Genomic DNA, 20,444 nt, shown 5'->3' on the forward strand with positions numbered 1-20,444 from the left:
TGACTTCAGGAGTTGTCTTCTGTAAAGATTTGGCTGTGGAATCTATTGAATTTCCTCCTGTGTCGCCAAGTTTATTAGGACACCTTCAACCACCCACCTGCCATCAGGTCAGGTGAGGTGATGTCTTCTAATGGTATTAATATTGTCTTTCCTCTGTTCAAGGGATTATTCACGGGGAGATGAGCTGGTCACAGCTTGTAGTCCTCTGTAGCCTGAAGTGTGTGCATTTAGGTATTAATGAAATCCATTTTTTAAAAACCCTATAGAATCTCATTATTCAAAAATTTTAAATGCCACTGTTGCTCAGTTGTTAGCACTCCTGGACCTAACTCAGTGGTTAATTTGTTCCAAGTTCCATTTGAGAGAACAGAGCAACAGGAATGTAAACTGATATTCCAGTGTTGTCCTGACAGAGACGGTGTCTTTCTTGCATGAGTACTGTATAAATGTCCTGATACTTTCTAGTATGGTTTTCTAATTAACACTGTGACCACAGTACAGAAGTACTTTTTAGCACTAAATTGCATTGGGATGCCCTGAAGCTTTGGAAGATACTATATAAATGCAGGTCTTTCTCCACCGTGCATCTGTTTTGAAATGTCACGTGCATAAAATATGTAACCATTGTTAGACTGTTCTGGTGATTTGCAGCTGCCACCATTTTGCAGCTGTGCACCATTTTCATCCTGGATCATTTAACCTTAGACTGCGGCTATGGGGATAACAATTGACGTGTGTTCAGTGCTGAGTGGTGATTTTGTAAAATGATACAACTGTTGACAGTAGGGAAGAGATAAATGATAGGTTCTTTTGGAAAAGCAAAATCTTAAAAAAAATGTGGAAAACTTGCTAGTTCCTCATTTTTCATAGTTAATTGCAACATTATATGGGAATTGCTAAGAAAATATGTGATGGTACATGGGCTAAATATTAAAGGCACTGTATAAAGTACAGGTCGTAAAACTGAGCAGCCTTTGTTACAGGTGTTGAAAATCTGTTTTGCATGCATGGTTCAGAAAAGGCACGTCCTTAACAAAGGTAACTATTATCTGCCACTGAACTTTGACTACAACCAGGATGTGGGCATTAAGGAATAAAAGCAAACTACTGCAGATTCTAGAGGTCTGAAATGGAAGCAGAAATGCTGGAAATACACATGTCGAGCAGGAACTGTGAAATGAGAAACAGAGTTAATGTTTCATTTGGCTGGCTGAGAATTTCTAGCATTTGCTGTTTTCACTTAGCAAAAATAATGACTGGGATAAAGTGCACTGTCTACAAATACTTTAATGGTCACATTTTAATCCTGGGCCTTACTTAATGAAGTAAACTGAGTTACGTCGGAGTAACCCTGGAGTTGGGCTGTTCTGTTTTCAAGAAGATCTACATTCTTTCAAGGATTGGAATCTCTCCTTGTGAAGTGAAATTCAATCTTTATAAGGTCTTTAACTTTCTCACAAGATGTAAGGGCCAATGTCTGGCCTCCATCTGTAAACCATTCACTGTCTCTGTAAGAATGTTTCCTCACAGTAAATCTCGAGGTTTGGAACACACCTGTTAGCTCAATGATTCTGTTGCACCGCTGTGTGAGAATTCATATCTGCACACATGCACTTTCGCTCTTGGTGAGTTTTTAATGAGTTGATATCAAAGTAAAACCTGACAGCTGATCTGCACAAAGAGTATGTATTTTTATTGACTTTTAAGGGAGTGTAGGTCATTCTTAAAACTGTTGTTGTGAAGCATTGCAAATTGGCAAATGAAGCATCTTTTTCTAGATTATGTGTGTCTGTAAGATATGAGGACATCCATCATCAGTTCATTCCCAATGCTTTACCAGTCATTCTTCATTAATCTACGTTAAAGCTGACACTTTGATAAAGAGGAATGGATCTGCTTCGGCTTCCCCCACTCACGCACTTGCATCCGGACAATTATGCTTGCCCCCTTAACGCCCGATCAAATGCTAGTTAGTACGTGCTTGTCATTGGCTATCTTAGTTTTGCATCTGTCACTATCTACGGCTAGAGTTACAAAGTGAACTTATTTTATTTCAGTGGTATTTCATGGACCTTCCCCGGCAAAGATCAAGCGCGAAACTCAGAGCCCGAATACAGAAGTGTCCTGCCGTCACAAGCAGAGTCTCAGTTCCGGCTATGGAGAAAATTGCCTCTACAGTTACAGGTACGCAATGACTTATTCTTAGTTTTGGACAGCCCTCCTGTCTGCATGATGACAGTGACTGTGCTTCACAACTAAACCATTGGCAGTGAAGATTTGCACAGAGTTAGTTAACATTTTACATGCTTACTGGGAGCCTCTGAGCGCATCAAAGGTGCTTTAGTGGTTAGTGCGGTAGTGGCAAAAGTCAGTTCTTTTGCTCCTGTCAGCTTAGACTTCATTTTCCTGGTCTCTTGTCCTGTTATTTGGCTTTATTACTTAATTGCTCTTGGTTGTGTTATAACTCTTGACAGAGCTAATCCTCCCACCATCTTTATTCCATTTCTGTGTTTCTTTCCCCATTGTTGGCACTTGTTTCAGCAGTTGACGAAACAGTATTTACTTCTCACAATGATGACGTTGCCTGCTTTTTAGGTAACATGTAAGCAGATTATAGAAGCATTTTTTTAAAGATCTCTTGTCCAATGCAGGCTTCAATACAGTTTTACGACTTTTTTGCAGTTTTTAAATGTTCCTGACAACATCACAAATAGTAGCATCCAGGATTTACCATTGAATGGGATTTTTGATGAACCTCAAACAAGAGAAAATCTGCAGATGCTGGAAATCCAAGCAACACACACAAAATGCCTAAGGAACTCAGCAGTAAACAGTCGATGTTTGGGGCCAAGACCCTTAAGCAGGATTCTGAAGAACCTTAGCAGTATACTCTTGTTCCATATAGTATGGTAATCACAGATCTAGTTGAATGTAAACTCAGGACATGAGGGGAAGCAGTAGTATGTAGAAGGAGCCCTCATGGTCATGAAGAATGTGCAAACCCCACACAAACAGTAGCCTCAGGCCAGAACTGAACCTGGGTTTGCCGGGTTTGTCAGGCAGCAGCACAAACTCTACCACCCTTTCATGTGTCTTGCGTGGGCACGCATGCACAGAAGCGAATGCTCAGGGGAAGCTCGCCTGGCCACAGGGAGAATAGGCAACCCCGCGGGAGGTCAGGATTGAACCCACCTGCTGCTCTTCCTGTTGCCACACTGCGCTGCCCAGATACTGAAGCTTACAAATCTGGCCTTTGCCTTTGTGAAAATCAGGACTCGGCATCTTTTGGAAAGGTGATAAAGGAACTCTGTAACACGAGAGATTCTGCAGGTGCTGGAAATGCTGAGTTCCTCCAGCACTTTTCTGTGTGTTGCTCGGGAATTCTGTGCTGGGGAGTGGAGAGCTGTTGGAGGGACAGTGTGATCCTCACACCGTTAACACCTACTTATGGTGCTGATTTGCTAACAACGGTGTGAGCCACGGACTTGCTAAGTGCATCACCAGCAAAGTGTCTGAATCTTCTTGCCTTTTGGTTTTTATTTGCAGTGCCTACGACAGGAAGCCCCTCGCTGGGTTCAAGCCATTATCTCCACCAGCCACCCCCATCTCTCCAGGCCATCAGAACTCCCCTCTGCCTCACCTCACTCCTGCTGCAGTGCCGCCGCCAACCCATGGCCCCACTTCGTCCCCAGTGCAGGCTGCACCCCCTGCGACTGTTCCGCCACCACCGCCGCAGCAAAGCTTCGCAGTACCTCAGGCACCCCACCCCCCACTCCAGATGCCCCAGACCTTGCCCGAGTCCCAGTACGCTCCAGAGCACAGGTAAGTGAGTGACAAATCACTCTGCTGTCTTGTCATGCAAGTGAAGGAGCTTAGTGAGAGAAGCTTGTAGTCTGCAGGATCTGCCCCGTTTCCTGATTGCTTTCCCAGAATTTATTCTTTCACATCAGTTTTGTTCCTCCAGGGTGGGCTTTCTGCTGTCTGTGCTGAATTCAGGCAATTGTGAGGATGTCACGGTTGGTGTTTGTTCCCCTGAACTAGAGAGGAAAGCAAGGGAGACACAAGAGATCGCTGATGCTGGAATCTGGAGCAACAGGCAGTCGACTTCCATTTCTCTCCTTAAAAGCTGCCTGACATGCTGAGTTCCTCTAGTGTTTTAAGGTTATAAAACTTGGGAGCAGAGTTAGGCCATTTAGACCATTGAGTTTTGCGGGTTGCTGGGGAGGAAATGAACTGGACTTCTCTATGTGCAGTAGATCCTTGCGGTGAGCCAAACAGGCAGCCTGCTTAGGTGTTTATAAGGTTTAGCAGTTTGACTGAAGAGTTCTGTAGCAATGGTACACCAGCTGAGGCGTTACGAGGAGTCAAAGAATTAGCAGAGGAAGGGAACATTTTAGCAGGAAAAGCTTCTCTTCTTGATTTCACAGCACATTGGCTTTAGTTTACCAGAGAAAGACAACAAATACACTGTCTTGTGTTCAATTATTAAGTAAGAAAGAGAAGCAGCACTAGGCCATGTGTCCTCTCAAGCCTCGTCCACCATTCAACATCATCATGACTGATTTGACCTTTGGCCTTGCCACCATTTCCTCCCCAACTTCCCTCCCCCCCCCCACTTCAAAACCTATAGTCCAACAGCCCAGGGTTGAACATACCCAGTGGCTCAGTATCCTCTGCTCTCTGTGGTAGAGAATTTCACAGAATCACAATCCTCTTAGAAAAGAAATGACTTCACATCTCAGTCTTAAGTGGTTGGGTCCTTTTTTTTTTTGAGATGATGTCTCAAGGTTCTCAAGTCCCCCAGTGAGGAGAAATATCCTTATAACTGCCTCCCCCTATCAAACTCGGTCAAAATCCGAGCTATTGTCATAAATATTAGACGCACCATTCTGCAGAGAGGAGAGAAATTTTATTCTAAAGGTTAAGCCCTCTATCTCTGCATTGCCGTGTTATCCTGGAGGTATTTTAGGAGCCTTGGCAGAATAAATAAAAGTTCTGTCATGCTTCTGAAATCTCAAAGGATTTCAGAAAGATGGTATTTTGGGCAGTGGCAGCTCCCTTGACGGCAACTGCCTCTGTGCTTCCCACAGCTCTTGGTTTTCACCTCTGCCAACTGGTATGTGCGGGACGCTGGCTGGAGACCATCTGGAAGTGTTTGTTCCGATGGAGGCATACCAGCAGAGCTATAGATTACAGTTTGGCAGGCAGGTTGATGCAAAGTGGAAATGGGACTAATCTGAATGCAATCAGCTGTGAAGGATCATTTTACATGGAAAGTGGTCCCGAGGACCTGGGTGATTTGCAGAGAGCTGATCTATGTGGGATCGCCTTTCAAGGTGCTAAATGATTCTCAAGAGTTCTATTTTGGAATTGTGCTGACAAATCTTCCAAAAGGGAAGTAATGATAAAGCCAAAGCAACATTCCTTTGGTGTGATAATCCTCTTCTATAATAATTTAGCCTGTACATTCTGTTCAGGCAGTTCAGATGTTCACTTTTCCTAATGCACAGCCTTTTACTAAATAAATGATTCTTTAAAAAAAATCATGACATAGTCCCACATATCTAACCAGACAAGAAGGTTAAAGATGACCTTGTATAATTATTTGCTAAGGATTAGAGGTTCATATAGTTTGACTTCCAGATAGTTGTCTGTAAATTTGCATGTAAATTTGATGTCAGCAATTTTTTGCCAATTCTGATATGGCAATCATACAACCTAGATGGCATGTACCAAAGTAAAACTTTTGTAGTCAATTTACTGGGCAGGCTGGTGGGGTGGTGGTGTCAGTGCTGGACTTCAAGGCAGATGTTCAAAGCCGGCCGGGTCCCAGCCTGGACATTGGCAGTATCTGCGCAAAAGAAAGGCCTGACAATCTACTTCCGTATCTTGCCATGAAAACCCTATGGACCCTCTGGTCCATGAGGTCACGAAGAGTCGTACTCGACTTAACAACTCAACAACAACAAGCCAATTTAAATAATTGTGTATGATGGGGTGCATGTACAACTGGCATTTTATTTTCTGGCATATATAATTCTCATTCAATATTTTATATCTGGTGATAATGTTTGTGCTGTGAGAGGCAACCAAATATATCTAGTTTTGCTTCTCGTCATCAAAGGTTCCAGCGGCAGATGTCCGAGCCATGCCACCCATATCCACATCAGTCAGGAGTCCCCAACGACAGTCGGCAAGTTTATCAGCGACAACTGTCAGAGCCCATGCCTTCACCATCCCTTCAGACCTTCAAGCAGGAGTACCACGACTCACATTACGATCATGTCAGTGGTCCCAGCAGGCAGAATTTCCAACCCCCTCTTGGGATTAAGCAAGAACCAAGAGACTACTGCTATGACTCGGGTAGGTTCTCTTCCTGTGCGAGTACTGAAGCGTTCTGATCTGTGGCTCCATTCTGAGTAATCCATTCTCCACTGGTTGGCTAATAATTGTGTGCTGATCGTTTGAAGGAACAAACCTGGGCCTTCTTCCTACCCTAGACTATTTTGCATGGCCTTTTGTTATCTTTTGAAATTGGCAAGATGAGAGATTTGTTACCATGGCGATGGGCCTTGGTTGACATTTCACAATTTAAATTTATGTAGGTAGCTTGACAGACATGGGAGATAAATGAAACCATCAAACCATCTACTATTTAGAATAATTACTCTGTATTGATTTCTCAGATAGATGATTTGCCCTCTGCTTGGTGGATCCTTTTGTTTTTTAAAGGGAAAAAGCATCCAAGCTTAGCTTGGATATTTAAAGGATCATGCTTTTATATGTGGCTTGCCAAACTCTTTCTTCAAGGCTGTTATTAATTTGATGCTCGGTGACGTAACTGTAAAATCTTCTAATCAGCTTAGGCCTATTAATACTAAAACCTAATAGGAGGCGGTGATTGGGGATCTGCTGTAAAGCCAAGCAGATGGTTAAGATTTAAATCTAAAGGACAACATTTACCAATGACTAAGGGTTTAACAGAACAAATTTTTAAAATGTAGGTCAAGGTTTCCTGCATCTTATGTCTCTAATCACCAGTTAAAGATCATTGGTCCGTTTGTCAGACCGGCAGAGAGATCCTACTTAAAATTGACAACAACCAAGAAGCAAAGTTCAGTCAGCCCAATGGCCGCACCTTGCGATTTGTTCTGTGACACAGCTGACCAAACTTCAGGTGTAAACGTGCTTGACTCAGCACTGGAGATAATTAGACTTCCCCTCTCCGCTAAAAACCTGAGTTTAATTCAATACACTGTCTGGCTCATCTGCTTTTCCAGTGCAAAATGTTGTGGGTCACATGGATCTCAACGGGTCAGAGATGGCAAAGATCTCTTGATGGTCAGTCTTTTCATGCCAATCTGACCTACATTTCAAAGGAAACGTGGTTTAAACAATTGTAATTGGCCGTGAGTGCTCTTTAGGACTTCACCATGGATAGAGGCAAGAATCAGCATTTCACAAATGGGTAGGTTATTAGTGAGGTGTGCATTCCACTCTCCCATCTGCTTTCTGTCAAAGACCTTACAATGATTACAGGGCCAATACCTGTTTTTATTGTCCCTTAAAGGTCATTTAAGTTGCATTTTCCTGTTGCGGACGATTTTCAATGTAACTTTCACGTGTCCTAATGTATGAGCTATTATTCTATGTTGTTTGCCCTGAAATTTTCCATGGATTATAATCCTTGCATTTAAATAAACTGTTGTTGCGGTCTAGTAATGTTCTGGCCTCCATCTGAAAATCCTTTTGTTTTGATTAATATTTCTGTTTAGAAGTGCCTAACTGCCAATCCTCGTATCTGACGGGAGGAAGCTATTACACTGCACCCACCAACCAGGAGGGTAAGTGGCACTGATTTTTCCATTCTACTGTCTAATGCAATAAAAGCAAACAATCTATGCTGTCAGAAACAACTTTTCAAGCTCCAACCAAAGGTCATTGAACCGGAAAAACTGTTTCGCTCTCCACAGACGCTGCCTGATCTACTGACTGTTTTCAGCACCCTCTGTTTTCATTTCAATTTCCCAGCATTTGCTGTTATTTACTTTTGCCAATGTTGTGCTGAGGGATATGGAAACCCAGCTGATGTGCAATGCCACAATCACCGGAGGAATCTAGAAACAAATTTGTCTCACGGTCTGGTTTTAATAGCTAAAGCATAGTTTGGAATTTCAAAGTTGGTATTTTAGTTAGATCCTCTGGCCCAACTCATTCATGCTGACCATGGTACCCACGAAACTAGTCCCATTTGGCCCACATTCCCTCTAAACCCCACCTATCTATATACTAAGCCAAATGACTATTCAATGTTATTGTACGTTAGCCTAATGTCAGTGGTGGGGAAACTGCTGGAGTCAGTTATCAAGGATGTGATAACAGCACATTTGGAAAGCGGTGAAATGATCGGACAAAGTCAGCATGGATTTGTGAAAGGAAAATCATGTCTGACGAATCTCATAGAATTTTTTGAGGATGTAACTAGTAGAGTGGATAGGGGAGAACCAGTGGATGTGGTATATTTGGATTTTCAAAAGGCTTTTGACAAGGTCCCCCACAGGAGATTAGTGTGCAAACTTAAAGCACACGGTATTGGGGGTAAAGTATTGGTGTGGGTGGAGAATTGGTTAGCAGACAGGAAGCAAAGAGTGGGAATAAACGGGACCTTTTCAGAATGGCAGGCGGTGACTAGTGGGGTACCGCAAGGCTCAGTGCTGGGACCCCAGTCGTTTACAATATATATTAATGACTTGGATGAGGGAATTAAATGCAGCATCTCCAAGTTTGCAGATGACACGAAGCTGGGTGGCAGTGTTAGCAGTGAGGAGGATGCTAAGAGGATGCAGGGTGACTTGGATAGGTTGGGTGAGTGGGCAAATTCATGGCAGATGCAATTTAATGTGGATAAATGTGAAGTTATCCACTTTGGTGGCAAAAATAGGAAAACAGATTATTATCTGAATGGTGGCCGATTAGGAAAAGGGGAGGTGCAACGAGACCTGGGTGTCATTATACACCAGTCATTGAAAGTGGGCATGCAGGTACAGCAGGCGGTGAATAAGGCGAATGGTATGCTGGCATTTATAGCGAGAGGATTCGAGTACAGGAGCAGGGAGGTACTACTGCAGTTGTACAAGGCCTTGGTGAGACCACACCTGGAGTATTGTGTGCAGTTTTGGTCCCCTAATCTGAGGAAAGACATCTTTGCCATAGAGGGAGTACAAAGAAGGTTCACCAGATTGATTCCTGGGATGGCAGGACTTTCATATGAAGAAAGACTGGATGAATTGGGCTTGTACTCGTTGGAATTTAGAAGATTGAGGGGGGATCTGATTGAAACGTACAAGATCCTAAAGGGATTGGACAGGCTAGATGCAGGAAGATTGTTCCCGATGTTGGGGAAGTCCAGAACGAGGGGTCACAGTTTGAGGATAGAGGGGAAGCCTTTTAGGACCGAGATTAGGAAAAACTTCTTCACACAGAGAGTGGTGAATCTGTGGAATTCTCTGCCACAGGAAACAGTTGAGGACAGTTCATTGGCTATATTTAAGAGGGAGTTAGATATGGCCCTTGTGGCTACGGGGGTCAGGGGGTATGGAGGGAAGGCTGGGGCGGGGTTCTGAGTTGGATGATCAGCCATGATCATAATAAATGGCGGTGCAGGCTCGAAGGGCCGAATGGCCTACTCCTGCACCTATTTTCTATGTTTCTATGTTTCTATCCTCAACAGCTTTTTCTGACAGCTCAATCCACATACGTAATCCACTCTACGTGGAGAAGCTGCCTATCGAGTCTTTCACCTCTTGCCTTTAACCTATGCCTTTTGGATTTTAGCCCTTCCCTGGGGAGAAAGACCATGTACATTTGTCCTATCTATGCCCTTTATGAATCTGTGCAGAGGATGTACAAATAGAATTTATTAAGACCATTGATTTAAATAGGATATGAATCCTGTACATAGAACAGATTCCAATGTTTTCATCACAAAGAAGGGCATCAAAGTATTTTTTTCCTGCTACCTTGAATAGTTATGGCTGGCTACTCTGATCTTTCCAATCACCTCAGCAAAGCGTGGGTAAGGAAGACATTTGAGTGATGGGTTTTTAAAAGAAACAGAATCCAGAACTGAGGCAAAACTGTAAGCCCCTCCATAGGCTGATATGCTCTTCAGTACAACTCCCATTCTATTTCGTCAAGTAGCTGGTAGGAATTTTGTTTAAAGAGCTTCTTGAGCTGAAGTTACCATGCAAAATGAGGAACAACTTGCAGCAAGTACCCAGCCATAAATTTTTATACCTGTTACTTTACAAAAAAATTAAATATAGATTGTACTTTTCAGATGCTTTTTGAAGACAGTGTTTACTGGCAAGCTGAACAATGTTTCTTCAATTTAACTTGCTGAAACTTATCTGATTGAAAAATGCAGGTGTAAAAATAAAATTATTTTGGAACCATCAGGGTTTAACGGATCTACAAAGATCTCAGGCAGCTGTTGGTTAGCTGCTTGTTCCTGTTTCTCCTCGTATGCTTTCTACCAAGCAATGTTATCTGCTGTGGCTGATGCATCTGTTGCAACTGTACCTCAGCCTTCTGACGAAGTATTGCTCAGTTACATATTTAGAAAAATACAAGATTGCCGAAAACCTCAATGTAAAATTCAGGCTGCCTTTCTTTGTGTCTGTGTGTGCATTTTAATTGGCACTGAGTTATATGTACTTTTATTCATTGATAACATCTAGAAGGAAGATATTCGGCCCATTGAACCTATGCTAGCTGTCGGAGCATTCCCAAAGATGAACCCCCCCCCACCAACACTTATTTCCATGGACCCTATTCTCTCGCATGCCCGTCTACTCCATAATTTTCCTCCCACTCACCTGCACAAGGGGCATCTTGCAGTAGCAAATAAATATACCTCTTTGTATGTACAGGGGAAGCGGGAGCAGTCGGAGGAAATGTGTACATTCACGGGGTTAAAGCTGGATCACTGGAAAAAGCAATGACTGCTGCTCCAACGTGCCACTCGTGCACAAGAGCTAATTACCACTTCTCCTGGATAATCACAAGTTTCCACTGGCACCGTAGTACATCAGGAAGTGCTGCTGTTGCACTGATCCGTTAACCCAGGCTCAGTCCTGATCACTGCTGCTCCAAGTCTGGTGCTTGTATGTTCTCCCTTTAATTGCATGGATTTCCCCCCGGGTGCTCCCACATCCCAGAGATCTGTAGGTTAATCGGTTACTGTAAAATACTCCTAGTGTAGGTCAGCGGTAAGAGAATCAGGGAGGGGGTTAGTGGGTGTTTGAGAGAGGATAGGTTAAAGGTAAATCAGTAGGGACATGGGATTGAATGGAAGGCTTTTGGGCAGCGTTGGCTCATTGGGCAGAATAGACACAAGGAAATATGGTAAACGCTTTCAGTGTTAAAGTATAACATTCAATAACATATAACACAAGGATAGTTGTTCATTAGAAACGCTGTGGCTTTTTAAATCCCTCTCTCTTCCATGCCCTTGGAAGGTAAAATCACAAATCAATAAATTCTTCCATCTGGGACCAATAGGATTGATGCAGTGATCTCAAGTTATTCCTCTGGTTACTAAGTGGAATAATAATGTGACCATGTCACTGGGATTTATCTTTCGGCTATCCAATTTAGAATGCTAAGCAACACTGAAGGTCTACCCAAGGTTATATTGTAGAATATAATCAGAAGAAATTAAAAGTGCAGGAGTAGGTTGCCAACTTGAGAGGAGCATTTTATTGCATTGCACAAGAACTCATCCCAACACCATTTCTTTTAGTGCTTTATGTTAATTAAAATAAAGGCCACCATGAAGTTCACAGACTTGATGTCACTTTAACGGGATTTTTGTTACGCCTGATGGTCCAGTATTCTCCTGCACATATAAACGTTAGTCTTCACTCTATTAACACCCTTACTATTTACTTTTCAAAACCCCCAGTATTTTTCATTTATCTACATTTTCCTCCCTTACACCTATCTCTAAATTTGTCAGATGTTCTGGAGAACGCTTGTACGATATGGTATCCCATTGCACTCTGTCACTACACACACTATAAGATTCCTACAAAGTCAGTATTTGCTTTATAAAAGCAAACTAGACAAGTAGATTGCCAATGAAAATTAATTTCTAACTGATTTGACAATCTGTATCTTTTTCCTTTTCCCAGGTTTTCCTTATGAAAAGGATCCCCGAATGTACTATGACGATACATGCGTGGTACCAGATAGGATTGACAGTAAGTTATATACATACTTAACATATCTCAGATCTGGTTAAGGTTGATTGGAAAGACATTCTTCAGCGTTTCAGTATAGAAAGCATCAGTTTTGACTTTGGTGTCTCTGTTTTTACTTGGTTGATCTCAACTGGGACATTGATAGGACGCAACCGATGGCGTAGAGGGGCATCACTCGAGCCCTGCTTCTTGGTACCATTCAGCTGGAAATTCCTCGTGTTTGGCATAAACCAGATTTGGCATGTGGATAGATTTTACACTATCATCCCATCGTCTAGTCACTTTACCTATATAGATGCATGCAAAATGACTCAGTAGCAGATTGCCCTTGGGGATGGCAGACTCCTGTGAGTCCCATTTCTTTACTGGAGGGGAAATATGAGCCATATCTTTCAAGATGCAGTCCATTCTGTTAAGACGCCCTTTGCTAATAAATACCTAAGATTTGCTTTTAACATTATTGGGCTCATAACCAAGACTTGAAGTTTTGTTTTGATTTTGCAACTACCATCAGATTGAGTCAAGTCATTTGGGTTGATGATCACTTTAATAAGACGAATAATACTGATTCAGCAATTATGTAAAGATCGTCATTGTTTCATGTTAACCAAAAATACACACCAGAAGGATTGGGATCCTTCTATTCACACTGTCATTGTGCAACAAGGTCAGTGCCCTGTTAGTGAATATTTTTGTTGAAAGGGATAACATTGAGTCATTCATAATTGCTTACAGAGTGCACCAGGAACTGAGTTTGAGCCAATCATGTTCAATGTGGGCCTCTCTCATGTTTTTTCAAGTGACTTGTTCCTCTCAATGGAATTTTTGTTTGCTCTTGAAGGAGCTGAACATGTGGAAAAATTAAATCTCTACAGACGTTCTTTGCCAATATAAAATATACAAAGTTCTAACCTCTCTGTTGGGCAGATTTATACAAGGCAAGATTTTATTTTTGAAAGTGGTTTAATTCAGTGTGACTACCCATTCTGTTAAAGAATGGGAAATGATTCAAGAAAATGGCAACCAGCTTCTCACTTTTGGTGTGTTTAACAGATAAAGTCAAACAAGAATCCCCAGTGTACAGAGAAAATCTGCCCTACCAACGACGTGGTTCTTTACAACTGTGGCAGTTCCTAGTAACGCTGCTGGATGATCCATCAAATTCCCACTTCATCGCATGGACGGGCAGAGGCATGGAATTCAAGTTAATTGAACCCGAGGAGGTTTGTACTCCACTTTTTAGTGAGCTCTGGCATCTTGCACACCCTGGATTCTCACCGTTCCACTATTGGCAGACCTGCTTTCAATTGCCTAGGATCTGATCACTGGAATTCTATCCTTAAGCCTCTGCATCTCAAATAATCCTCCTTATAGACGTTCCTTAACATTTAATCCTTATTTTGTCCACCTTCTGCTGGCTTTTGTTTGCTGATGGTGCTCTTAAACATTTGGACTATACTATTACAGAGAAAGGGTACAACTCACAGTCTGGTGTACAAATTTTCTCCTCCTTGTGGAGTTTAACCATTCCACAACTTTTTTTTAAACATTGCCATGATTTATTTTTGTCCTTGAGAGAAGTTGTGGCACAGTAGCTCTGCAGGCTGCTTTGTGGCCTCGGTGATCCAGGTGCTTACTGTGTGGTGTTTTCCTGTTCTCTCCGTTTCTCCTGGCCACTCCTGTTTTCTCCCACGTCCCCAAAACATGGTGGTTGGAAGGCTGATTGACAACCACAACTCACCCAGTTGTAGGTGGCTGGTGGGCGTTAGGAGCAAGTGTGATCAGGTTAGAGAAGTGATTGATGGCATTCGCAGTGAGAGCTTGCATAGCAGCTTCCTATGCCAAAAGGAACATAACGATAAACTTATATATATATGAATGAGAGGAGCAAGCAAATTGATTTTATCTCTGGAATAGTTCATCTGATTATTATGTGCCTTCAAAAGCATTATTTGAAGAAAATGATCTGTGTTGAACTTATTCCCTGCTAGATTTTTATCAGTCATACAGCTGAAGGCAACAGCACAAAGTAACTATTCGAAGAACATGGCCTGTTTTTAACTCTACTTCCTTATGTAACCTTGAATCAGCCCTCTCTCTCCATTGTGATTTCACAGAACTAAGCCAGAATTCCACCCCACCCCCCCATGAATTAGTGTTACCCGGAAACAGTACATTTTACCTGGGAATCGGATTCTGTGGTGCTCTAGAACATATTCCTGGAAAACAGAAAGACTAACAAGTATGCTCTGGAGCCCTGTTACCAAGGAGATGGGCCTGCTTTCATGTTTTCACATGCTAGTGTTGCTGTTGCTCTAGGATCTTAATAAAACTGTTCATCTGTTTTGCTGGGGTGTGACCACATCTGTGAATGAGAATCTGTGACCACACCCTGTCATTAAAGACAAATAGCTTCACTAAAAGCCTGGAGCACTGCAGAAATTATGAATGAAGCAGTAACAGGAGCAGTCACATCTCTGCAGTGGCTTCTTACAAACCTTTGTCTGCTAGAGCTGCTTGTCATATTTTTAAATTTGTGTGGGTGGTGTGTGTGATGGCATCAGCCATTTTAATTTGCTGACTTAATTTGTGCAGGAGCACAGTCTGAAATGGTTGTGGAGTCCACAGGTGATTTCAAGAATGAAATAGCAAAATGATCTAGTCTCATTCAGAAAATATTTCCTCTTTGACTGTTTTCTGTAGCACAGTTGCTCATTGTTCGAGTAGAGGACATTTTTCTGAGCTACTAACAGCTGTAAACAAAATGAGATTGCTGAAAAATAGGGATATGAGTGAATTTTGGTGATCAACATGTTATAGCTTTGTTATACATTAGACTGATGTAAATCATTTGTTATACTTAATCAGTTCTTGTTCATTACTTGACTATGTACTGTATTCAGACCCGCGCAAGAAAGTCTGGGCTTTTCCTTTGAGTCGCATGAATATTCAAAATGTAATGTTTAAATGTAAGGTTCCCATTAAAATTAGCGTCAGACACCGAGTACTGCCATATCTTGATGTTCTGACTTGGGAAACAGTAACCCTAAAGACAATAACAACCTTTTCCAAACCTAGAGTCCTGCGGAATCCAAGCAGACCAATGCAGCTAACATGTAAACACAACACAAGTACCCAGAATGTAGGAGGGAAGGTAGCTCTCTTGATGCAATGCTTGGAATAGAGCACTTTGTCTCCTTTATTACCAGAGAATATCACATGGTTTTAGCTTCCTTTGAAGTAAATTGTATAGTTCAGCATATCCCACTACATTTTTTTAATCCAATCCTTTTCTCTTTAAATGTGAGTGCAGGACATTAGACTGTTCCGTCAGTCTACAACTTGGTTTTATCACCAAAAATGGGAAGGAGTGTTAGGAGGTCATGATCTGTGAAAGTGGCCTTTGTTGTTGCAATAACAGTGAACAATTTAAAGCAAAATCAACATTTCAGGAACTGGATAATTCTGCTGTAGAACAGCAGAATCTGTATTAAGTGACTATCATGCAATTGATGTAAACGTTATGGATGCCTGTGTTTTCAACACAACATGGCTGAAGACCATAGCTTCACGTTACTGAAGAAGCAGCCTTGTGACTTTAAAAATGCATGAAATGAAAGACACTTAGGCACTGGCCAAATTTCATTTGAATTGAAAGCTTCTTTATCTGATTTGTATGTCGGTGGTGAAGATGATGAGCTAATGTTCAGTGCTAATTATAGAGACCATGAGCTAAAATGAAGGAAGCAGTATTACAACTAACCTTGGTTGTTGTGTACACTTATGATAAATGCATGGTGGATGCATCTTGTTCATTTGATCACTTGGAGATCTCCAAGGGAATTGAAGCCTGCATTAAGTTGCAACAATTGATGGCCACTGTGCTAATTTTAGGACCTCTAAAGGCTGCTTGAATTTTAAGAATATTTGTTACTCTTTTTTTTAAATTAACATTGTTTCTTCCAGTTGTGTTTCACAAATTTGTATTTGTGCTCTCAATTAATTTGGTCAAAATATTGGAAAGGATTTCCGTGAAAGCAAAAGAGCTACCATTCTCACCCTTGTTGAAGGGTAGCTGACCAGATAAGTGCTATATGCTCTCCAGAATCTCATTAAAATCATGCTATCACATCAACAAGCCCATTAGTAAGTAGCTGATGCAGTGCTACTGTTACAGTAATGACCTATGGGGTTTCCATTGATTGCTAAATTCATACTCCTGCCTTTGCTAAGATGTGCACTAATGAGAGAAAGATCAATAGCATATAAACACAATCTTGCGGTCATTTTACCCGTTGCTTCCTTTTAAGAGTTCATATGCCCTGTTTCCTTAACTACAAACATTATCAACAGATTTTCCTCTCTTCTCCCCTGTCCTGCCGCAGGTCGCCCGCCGCTGGGGCATCCAGAAGAACCGCCCTGCAATGAACTATGACAAATTGAGCCGCTCGCTGCGCTATTATTATGAAAAGGGGATCATGCAAAAGGTAAGGAGGTCAGCATTTATAAAATGCAGCAGCACTTCCTGCGCGTGGGCATCTGCTGTCCCTGTGCAGGCCTTGCTAAAAGTGGCAGCATCTGCGGTGTCAAATCTGCACAATTATTATCCAATCGGCATGGTTAATAAAAGGGTGGAACATGGTTCTTCTTCACGTACACTAAATGTCAGTGTATTTTCAGTGGAACTGAACTCTGGGATTTTTTTGTGTGTGAGTAAACCTGCAGTCCAGCTGCTGTTAATTTGGGCGTTATGTACATGTGTCTAGGGATTCATCTCTACCATGCTTTATTTTAACCCCTCTGTAACTCTGTTTGCATTTGAATTCTGCTTTAGTCCAAAATGCAGATCTTGAGCTGTGTTCAGGTTTTCAAAACATAGATCTTCTGCTTGGGAATCTCCAGCTAGCTTCTGAAATGCTGGCTTTTGTCTTTATGACGGCACAGTGTCTTCACTGGGGCAACTGCTTCTCCATCAGACTCCCCATGTGTAGTGAAATGTGTAGGACTAATTCCACAGATTTCCTTGTACTTAATCTAAGAAATTTGCCCACTGTGCTGAGTACAGCCATTGCAATCATTTTAATGGGATGGGGCAGTCTTAGATCGAAATACAAGGAATTCCATTCTCGTTAGCCAAATTCATTTAGCTGTATTTCGTTGTTTTAAGTGTTCTTAATTTTGTTTCAATTTAACTTTAACATCTTTTGAATAGTTTTGGCTCCTCAGGAATTTAGACATTCATTCTCCTTTATGTTTTGACATGCTGCAGTGAGGCTTGGTTGTTTTAACTGGAGTGGCACAGTTACTAGGCTTTGCCAATAAATTGGCTGTGGTCTCTTGAAAATTTCTACATGGGGACCCTTCTCCAGGTAGCAGTGGGCTCCAAGGACAGGTGACCAACCACTTCAAGGAGCTTGTTGGTTGGTTGGCAGAAGACCTAGGCTCACTCTTTATATTCTGGCACTATCTTGTCTAATTATTTTTTTTAAAAAACCCTTTAATGGATTCCATTGTACTGGGATATTGAAAGTATTTTGTCTTCTGCTTAATCATTTTACTTTAGAATTATAGATATAAATCCATCTCTAGTTTGGTTGAATAACTTAATGTGTCTGTTTCTTTGCAATCCAGGTTGCGGGGGAGCGGTATGTGTACAAGTTTGTGTGTGATCCCGAGGCACTTTTCTCTATGGCCTTCCCAGACAATCAGCGTCCCTTTCTGAAGACTGAAATCGACTGTCACATTAAGGAGGATACCGTTCCTCTAACACATTTTGATGATAATGCAGCCTTCTTGCTGGAAGTGGATCACTGCAACAATCTTCAGTATTCAGAGGGCTTTGCATATTGACTGAATCACAGCAGCTCTTGTGACTGACTGCATCACCGTCTAGCTGATAAAGTGCACCCTATGTGGTACTGTTGCACTTGGCTGTATTAAGAATGCAGCTCTTCAGAACATGCAAAAGCTGTACGGTAGCATCACACTACTGAAGAAGCTGCCACGTGCTTCACTGATGATGCACTAACAAGTGTGACTTAATTTGCCTAAGTCCTCCACTTTGATAGCCGTGGGTATGGGGAGGGGGGGTGGGAGGGAAGCCTGGCAACCAGGCTGTGTGTTGCTATCAGAAATGCATTCAGGTGTGGCATTTGTGATTGTTCAGTGTGGCATTCACAGAGCTTGGATAGACCGTGTGGCTAGCGTTTGTAATGACAATCTGCTTTGTGTAGAACACAGTTCTTTCAGCTGCCTTTTTGATGTTAAAGGGCTTCAACTTGCACAATCCCACAGTTGTATCATGGGTCAGACGCGAAAAGGAAACTGTGTGCACTATAGCATGTGGATCTGTTCCCTGGACTGGATACAAACTGGTGCTGTATTAAAATAGCTAAAGACGAAAGTCCTGTCTACCTGAGACTTAAATAGAGTACAGCTTGTAGTTTATTTTGTTTTTTTAAAATGCTTAGATGTTCTAAATCTTTGAAACCTGAAGTCTTTGGCACCTTGTAAACATTTTTTTGTGTCTTGCTCCTTTTCTAAACTACACATGTAAATGTAGCAATTTCCAAATGTTTAAAACCCATTGTATTTATCAAATGAAAAAAAAGGCCTTTATTCAAGTTTAAAACTGCATTTGATATTTTCTCTTTTCTCCCCCCCACCTGTGTTCAAATTCCCAATCTCTGTTGCCCTGCCTCCTCTTTCAGCATCTAATCTTTGTAGAAAAAAAAGAAAAAAAAGCTAGTATCAAATGTTTGATGGCTTGATCTAACTCTAGAGAATGTAGTTGTATTGCATAACATCTGTACATACAATGCTCCCCATAAGCAGCTCTACCTGCGTAATATTCTATCATTTTCATTTAGAGTGGGTGAGAAGGTAAGTTAGGGAAAAGGGAAGAAATCTGCAGGTATTTTTCAAAATATTTTCAAAAAAAATTTATTAAATTTGTAATTTGTTTTGTCTTTATACTCAACACAAAATCTTTTTGTTAATGACACTGCACTCTAAAGGTTAGAGTTCCAATATTTTGATGTTACTGCTTTAATCAGGGGGTTAGGGCTTACTGTGTAAAACAGTTCATTCAGCTGCAGGTTATACACGCCTGCTTCAAGTTTTGCACCGAATATCTTTTACAGTTTAATCTTTGGAAATGAAATAATGGTATGACTGTTTCTGCTCATTGTATCTTGCAATGGCATACTGCAATTGTATAATTGCAACATATCCACATTGTTTCAGTTTGTGACATTTTATGTATAAAGTCCCCAGGATCTATATTTTTTTTTGGAAACAAAATTATTTTTACACCAGGTCTCGATTGTATTTTATTTTGGGAGTTCAAATGTTTTGCTTTTACTTTTGAATCGTGTGCTCGAAGTCCATTGATAACCATCAAGCAAATTTACCTTTATTTTCAAATCCAGTTGCGCATTTAAGGAAAACTCTTTCATGTACACCAAATAAATGTTTGATCTCTCTGTGTACAATAAAGTGTTTCTTGGCCTCATACTCATTTATATTTTATGTCTTTGTCAAATAAAGTATAAAGTTCTATGTTAGTAGTTTGGTGACACTCAAAAGTACACTTCCCAGATTGCCAAGGGAAGTTGAGACGTAGAGGCTATTCTATGTAACCATAAGCTTCCAATCTAACATTAGTGGCATAAATAAATTCTAGAATCAATGATCGTGCTCGTAGTTAATAGTAGCTTGGAAAAATATGGGTTAATCTGCCAGACATTATAGATAAATGCAATAGAGAAGGTTGATAACAGTAATGAAGTTGATGTGTATACTGAAATTGGTATTTGATAGAATGCCATATATTTGACCTGTAAGCAATATTGAAAGACAAAAGGCCATGGTAATATTAGTAGAAAATAGGATGAATGACAAAGCAGAGTGGTGATGATTCACAGTTACCAGCCTGGAAGAAGGTAAACTGTGAAGTTACACAGGGTCATGTGAAGATTCCTATTGTTTTAATACTGCGAAACATGTCCAGCCTAATTAGTTCCACAACCTATGGCCTCTCCTTCAAGGACTTTAATATTTATTACTTATTTATTAACTTGTTATTTTTCTTTTTGTTCTGTATTTGCACAATTTGTTATCTTTTGCTCCTCGGTTGTTTGTCTGTCTTGGAGTTTTTAATTGATTCTATTGTGTTTCTTT

The 20,444-nt window shown here is 41.2% G+C and overlaps 1 protein-coding gene across 1 annotated transcript in view; it reads left to right on the plus strand.

Annotated features, from left to right (window-relative positions):
• Positions 1–20,009, plus strand: part of LOC134348461 (ETS translocation variant 5-like) — a 28,623-nt gene extending 8,614 nt beyond the window's left edge. The window contains exons 6-13 of the mRNA XM_063051883.1: positions 2,058–2,184; positions 3,547–3,822; positions 6,125–6,363; positions 7,776–7,844; positions 12,195–12,263; positions 13,317–13,486; positions 16,649–16,750; positions 17,895–20,009. Of these exons, the coding sequence (XP_062907953.1) occupies positions 2,058–2,184; positions 3,547–3,822; positions 6,125–6,363; positions 7,776–7,844; positions 12,195–12,263; positions 13,317–13,486; positions 16,649–16,750; positions 17,895–18,113 (1,271 nt within the window). The 3' untranslated portion in view covers positions 18,114–20,009. The remainder of the gene's footprint in view (positions 1–2,057; positions 2,185–3,546; positions 3,823–6,124; positions 6,364–7,775; positions 7,845–12,194; positions 12,264–13,316; positions 13,487–16,648; positions 16,751–17,894) is intronic.
• The last annotated feature ends 435 nt before the right edge of the window (positions 20,010–20,444 follow it).

Source organism: Mobula hypostoma, chromosome 6 (assembly GCF_963921235.1).
Source record: "Mobula hypostoma chromosome 6, sMobHyp1.1, whole genome shotgun sequence".
Classification (NCBI taxonomy): domain Eukaryota; kingdom Metazoa; phylum Chordata; class Chondrichthyes; order Myliobatiformes; family Myliobatidae; genus Mobula; species Mobula hypostoma.